Below are 6695 nucleotides of genomic sequence, written 5' to 3' on the forward strand. Positions count from 1 at the left end.
TCGATGCAAGGACTGAGACAGAGAGACAAGGGATGCGATTAGACATGCAGCCCAATTATGATATTTTTTCCACTAATTGGTCTTTTGAACAGTTTAAATATTGTCGTATCAGCTCTTTTTCAGAGCATATCTGATTGGTCAAAATACCAATTACTCAACAAAAAAATGACTGAATTGGGCTGCCTGTCTCAACGAATCCATAGAAACCTGGACATGTTCCATCCTGTCAGTACTGATGTTGAATGCAATTAAATACACTTGTTTCGTTCTCTCCCATCCCCTGTTGGTTTGTTGAACATGAGTGGAAATGAAACTCCAGCACACTAGTAGCACAACTTTTCCAGGTGAGTTGAACCTGCCTGTGGGTGCGGTGGGGATATTCCTGGGAGGTCTACTGATGAAGAGGTATAAGCTTGGCGTTGTGTCTGGAGCCCAGATGTCTTTCGTCATCTCCTTCATGGCCTACCTCCTCCTCCCTCTGCAGTCTGGCACTAAGTGTGACAACGTTCAGGTGGCTGGTCTGAACCTGTCCTACAACGGGTAAATATGACATCTGGTTGGTTGGTGGGTTGATTAAAACAAAAGTTTTGATCAGTGGAATATGAGGGAGAGTTAGACACACATGGACTTGTGCCGAGGATCCCTCTTGTGGGAATATTCAGTATGGTTGTTACTGAGCCAGGATTCCTGGCTGTTTTGTCACTGTGCCTATGTCAATGATAGTTCAGCAACAATTATTTCAACCTCATTATTACCAGCCATTTTCTCTGTCCCCCATGTCCCCTGGTGTGCGATGGCAGCATGTTGTCAGAGTGTAACAGAGACTGCTCCTGCTTGGCTGGGGAGTGGGACCCTGTGTGTTCAGACAACGGCATCACCTACACCTCCCCCTGCCTCGCAGGCTGCTCCAGCTTTACAGGTTACGGCAAGAACACGATACCAATACTATTAATGTACTGAGTGTACAACACATTCACAGGGATGCTGGCCCATGTTGACTCCAATGCTTCCCACAGTTGTGTCAAGTTGGCTGTATGTCTTTTGAGTGGTGGACCATTCTTGATACACACGGGAATCTATTGAGCTTATAAAACCCAGCAGCGTTGCAGTTCTTGACACAAACTGGTACCCCTGGCACCTACTACCATGCCCCGTTGAAAGGCACGGAAATATTTTTTCTTGCCTATTCACCCTCTGAATGGTACACACACACAATCCATGTCTCAATTGTCTCAAGCTTTACAATATATTTTTATACCTGTCTCCTCCTCTTTATCTCTACTGATGTAAGTGGATTTAACTAGTGACATCCATAAGGGATTATAGCTTTAACCTGGATTCACCTGTTCAGCATATGTCATGGAAAGAGCAGGTGTTCTTAATGTTTTATACACTCATGGCACTGACATGTACCACTGCATATACATTCAGAGAGTTTGGTATTTTTCCTGGAGGGCCACAATGTGTAGTAATCTTTGGCCAAACCAGGCACACTAGAGTCTATGGAGCGATATGATGTTGAATCTGAAATTCAGTTTATGTTGGCACTAATATCACTCCATAACATTCTAGCTATATGTCTTGGTTAATGCCTGGTTGGAAAAAATGAAAAAGACTGTAGCTCCTAAAGGCATGATGGGCCACCACTTAGGTAGAAGCACTATATGGTCCTGTAGCCTACTTTGTAACATGTAAACAAGTTTAGGATGCCAAATGTTACCAAACATCCTACGCTTCCACTAGTCCCAGTCAAACTTATCTTGACCTTTATCAACCCTACTGCATATGCCCTTTAGCTTTCATTTCAATTTCATTTTATTGTACTTTGTTTGGGATGGCACAAGACACTTTAAAAATAAAATGGTGTATATTTTTGGTCTAGTATTCAATTTTCTTCTCTATTGCTCAATACTGTATGCTATGCGCACACAGTTGTCTGTTGTAGATCTGAAACCACTGACAGAGTAGGGGAGTATCTGTGGCCACATGATAAAACACTAGTCTGGCATCAGTAGTCTGAAAATAGGAGGAAACCAGTTGGACATATACATCAACATATGGCAGTTGACATTAATATTGTCAAAAACTCATCCTAGATGTCTCACACTTTTTGAATGAACTTGTGCCTTTGGCCAGGATCCAATTTTCCCACGGAGCTGGTGTGTAAAGGACCATATAAAATCATCTGAATGAGGCTTATTCATGTTTCAGTGGGATTATAGCATAGTTGAATTCCATTTCATTTCCAATGAGTTTAAGAAATTAATGGAAAGCCATGTACTGATTGTATTTGTATGTTATGAATCGCTACTTGAATATGTACAAAAACAGTTAGTTGATTTAGTGTGTCAGTTTGGTGGAGGTCCAAAATGAATGTAAAATCCAGACAGTTGAGGAATGACACGCAGTATGACATGAGCGATACCAAAAACATAGCTACTGCAGTCAGTTTACAACCAGAGATTTTATTTTTTACATTTGTTTATTGCTTAAACACAAATTTTAACACAGCATAAACCAATACTGATCAAATTAGAAATCAAAGCAGTGGTAGGTTTTATGGGGAAAACATTCAATCAAATCACACACATACTCATGGTTAGCAGATGTTAATGCGAGTGTAGCGAAATGCTTGTGCTTCTAGTTCTGACCTTGCAGTAATATCTAACAAGTATTTTAACAATTTCACAACAACTACCTTATACACACACAAGTGTAAAGGAATTAATAAGAATATGTACATATAAATATATGGATGTGCGATGGCCAAACGTCATAGGCAAGATGCAGTAGATGGTATAGAGTACAGTATATACATATGAGATGGGTAATGTAGGGTATGTAGTGGCTTGGGTGGTTGTTGTCCTTGATGGTCATTTTTGCCTTCCTGTGACATCGGATGGTGTGAGTGTCCTGGAGGGCAGGTAGTTTTCCCCCGGTGATGCGTTGTGCAGTTGCTGTACCAGGCGGTGATTCAGCCTACAGGATGCTCTCGATTGTGCATCTGTAAAAGTTTGTGACCGTTTTTGGTGACAAGCCAAATTTCTTCAGCCTCCTGAGGTTGAAGAGTCTCTGTTGTGCCTTCTTCACCATGCGGTCTGTGTGGGTGGACCATTTCCTTCCTGTTTGGCCCTGTCCGGGGGTATCATCGGATGGGGCCACAGTGTCTCCTGACCCCTCCTGTCTCAGCCTCCAGTATTTATGCTGCAGTAGTTTGTGTCGGGGGGCCAGGGTCAGTTTGTTATATCTGGAATACTTCTCCTGTCTTATCCGGTGTCCTGTGTGAATTTAAGTATGCTCTCTCTTTCTCTCTCTCGGAGGACCAGGCCTCAGATCTCCCTATTTGGTAAAAGACCAAGTCCATATTATGCCAAGAACAGCTCAAATAAGCAAAGAGAAACAACAGTCCATTGTTGCTTAAGACATGAAGGTCAGTCAATAGGGAACATTTCAAGAACTTTGAAAGATTCTTCTAGTGAGGTCGCAAAAACCATGAACCGCTATGATGAAACTGGCTCTCACGAGGAAGACCCAGAGTTACCTTTGCTGCAGAGGATAAGTTCAGTAGAGTTAACTGCACCTCAGATTGGAGCCCAAATAAATTCTTCACAGAGTTCAAGAAACACACATCTCAACATACACTGTTCAGAGGAGACTGCGTGAATCAGGCCTTCATGGTCGAATTGCTCCATTGAAACCACTACTAAAGGACGGACACCAATAATAAGAAGAGACTTGCCAATGGGCCAAGAAACACGAGCAATGGACCGTTAGACTGGTGGAAATCTGTCCTTTGGTCTGATGAGTCCAAATTTGAGATTTTTGCACTTCAATGTGTGTGTGTAAAGAATCCAGGGTGTTTAGTTGGGTCTACTCTTCGCTTATTAATATAAGGAATTTGAAATTATTTATAGGTTTATAAGTATATTTTATCCAATTACATTTTTGATACTTAAGTATATTTAAGACCAAATACTTTTAGACTAATTCTCTAGTATTTTACTGGGTGACTTTAACTTGAGTAAAAGTAAAGATACCTTAATAGAAAATGACTCAGTCATGTATAACAATTGGGTACTTTTTCCACCACTGCACTGGTTCTGTGTATAAGCGATTTAGGAATAACTTTTAGCCAAAGCGACTTAGCTACGATCATGCTTGCTTCGTCCCGCAAAGTATTGTTCCTAGAGATACTGAATATGCCGCTGTTCAGTGGAAACGTTATTTTCGTTTGAGTTGTTTGATAAAGGACGCAAGAATACGTACGGAAGCTTCTGCAACGAGTCGTCTGTATAAACAATAGTTCGTTGTGGGACGAAGCAATGGCCATGCACGTACACATGGGTGCTCCCGGGAATCGAACCCACAATTATTGCGTTGCAAGCGCCATGCTGTACCAACTGAGCTACAGGACCGCAGGCAACAATAGCCAACGTTACGTTTCTCTCAAGATTAGAATACTTGTGTTGTAGCTATACAGTAACACGTTAGCTAACGTGCTAGCCACAGTAGCTAGCCAGGGCTACAGTTTGCATCCATGACATACTTGTGTCATACAGTTAATTCAGGTTTAGCTCATGTCATTTGTAATAACTGTCTCTCTGAAGTTTATTTTGTTGCCACCACCGTGAACCACGTGTATTTCTGCGTGCGCCACCATCTTTTCTCATTTCAACTATGACCCTTCGCCTCTGACCCATCAACACATGGCATGTTTCTGTCCTCGTTTATTCAAAACTGGTTCGTAGTCGCGTTCTTCTCAAATTACTGCATTTGATTTGTTATTTTTATTTTTTTAAATGATTTAACCTTATTTAACGAGGCAAGTCAGTTAAGAACGCATTCTTATTTACAATGTTATGTATTGCTCATCATTGGTGTCGGCTGTTGTTTACTTATTTATTTGTTGTCTCATCACATTATTGTTTGGAGTGGTCTTTTTAGTGGTATGGGGATCCAGTATTGCGTCGCTGATTACATTGATTGACAGATCATCCCTGAAGTTGTTTTATTACGTCAAAGTGCATTCACATTATGACGTTGGCTGAGTTACCTATAAAATGTGATAGTTTCTCTCTTTGGTAATCACTTGGTAAAGTTTTACATGATGGGAATATAGGCTCCAGCCATAGACTTTAACCATGGAGGATAATAAGGTAAGCCTATGACTTGCTAACAGAGAAGCCCCATGCAGTGGTGCAGGAACCGTTGCACCGTCTTTTTTTATGCTGCGGCAGGAACCACAGGGTTTACAGGACATAACCGTAGGGGTGCCGCAAGTAGTGGCAGCTGGGTGGCGGTGTGGGCTAACGTTAATGTGTCGCTAATATTATCATTTTTAATATTGTAAAAAAAATTATGCATTATAATAACCTATGGGACTTGTTATACATCAAACCGTGCTTCTACACCTGCATTGCTTGCTGTTTGTGGTTTTAGGCTGGGTTTCTGTACATCACTTTGAGATATCAGCTGATGTACGAAGGGATATATAAATTGATTTGAAATATGACCCTTGCAAAGATAAGAGTAGTAGGCTATTTATCATAATTCTACCTAAACTATAATAATAATAGGTGACTCCATAACGCATTAATTACGAATCTTGATATCAGGCAATAGGATCTATGTGTATTTATAGCGAAAACCTGTTCTGTAAAAAAATTGTATATATTGGCCATTATAAAACTGGGTGTTTTGAGCCCTGAATGCTGATTGGCTGAAAGCTATGGTATATCAGAGCGTAAAACATTTATTTATTTGTCCTCTTCTAATTAAGTTGGTAACCAGTTTATAATAACTGTGCGTTGTGTCATGTGTAAGAACAGCTCTTAGCTGTGGTATATTGTCCATATCCATGAGCATTTAAAGAATGGTCTAATTTCTTCCAATCAGAGTTTAAATGAAGATGATCCACATGATCATCAAAGTTTGGAAGGTCAAGTCCAGAAAATGAAGAATGATATCCTGGGTTTAAACTATCCAGAAGATAGTGAAGGATCCCCTGCCTCAGATCGAGCTGAAGGCTGTGACAAGGAGAAAAGTTAAGGTGAGAGACTAGACTGAGGAGAGAAAGGGAAATCTGGGGTCTTACCTGTCCACACTTTAAACCTGTCCAATACGCCATATAACATGTTGTTGTGAGGTTGGAGGATAAATTGTCCTTACAACAGACTTCCATCTCTTAATATTAAATCACCAATTGTTTACTGTAGCTCTTCTCAAAGGCCTGTATAGCAACGGCAACATACAGTATGTCATTGACTGTATTGTCTTTTTAGACCAAGAGGAGGACCAGTGCCAACAGGTCCACAGTTGAACAGAGCACTGATACTGATGCAGCTGAGAGAGATTTTGTTCATAATCAGAATGATGAAGATGAAGAAGGATCCACAGCCTCAGATGGAGCAGGATGCTGTGAAGAGAAATAAAGTCAAGGTAAGGGAATAGATTGAGCAGAGATGTGGATATTTGTGATATCTTTCATATCTATAACCTGCCCCTACAGCATGTTGTTCCGAGGAAGGTAAATTGCCCATGCAATACCCTTTTATCTCCTAATAGTAAATCTAGGGCTGACCCCATTTGGTCTATAGTTTGGTCGATAGGCTGTTGGTTGACTGGGATTTCTGAAGTCGAGTAGCCGCAAAAGTTTTTTTTCTTCATGGTGCACATGGACACCTGTCTGATTCGCG

At 40.9% G+C, this 6695-nt stretch overlaps 1 protein-coding gene across 1 annotated transcript; it reads left to right on the top strand.

The window, feature by feature from the left end:
• The first annotated feature begins 307 nt into the window (after nucleotides 1-307).
• LOC139377093 (solute carrier organic anion transporter family member 1A5-like) lies at nucleotides 308-6319 on the top strand. Its single transcript, XM_071120132.1, has 3 exons — nucleotides 308-540; nucleotides 801-919; nucleotides 6282-6319. Exons 1-3 carry the CDS (start codon nucleotides 308-310, stop codon nucleotides 6317-6319), a joined length of 390 nt encoding a protein of 129 aa, XP_070976233.1.
• Nucleotides 6320-6695: the final 376 nt, after the last annotated feature.

Source organism: Oncorhynchus clarkii, chromosome 20, assembly GCF_045791955.1.
Source record: "Oncorhynchus clarkii lewisi isolate Uvic-CL-2024 chromosome 20, UVic_Ocla_1.0, whole genome shotgun sequence".
Taxonomy (NCBI): Eukaryota; Metazoa; Chordata; class Actinopteri; order Salmoniformes; family Salmonidae; genus Oncorhynchus; species Oncorhynchus clarkii.

What these genes read in the sequence shown, in the direction of transcription:
- LOC139377093 (XM_071120132.1), top strand. Translation starts at nt 308, where the DNA reads ATGAAACTCCAGCACACTAGTAGCACAACTTTTCCAGGTGAGTTGAAC. An exon ending in CTGAACCTGTCCTACAACGG is followed by an intron (nt 541 to 800) that starts GTAAATATGACA and finishes GTGCGATGGCAG; the next exon opens with CATGTTGTCAGAGTGTAACA. An exon ending in AGGCTGCTCCAGCTTTACAG is followed by an intron (nt 920 to 6,281) that starts GTTACGGCAAGA and finishes TTGTCTTTTTAG; the next exon opens with ACCAAGAGGAGGACCAGTGC.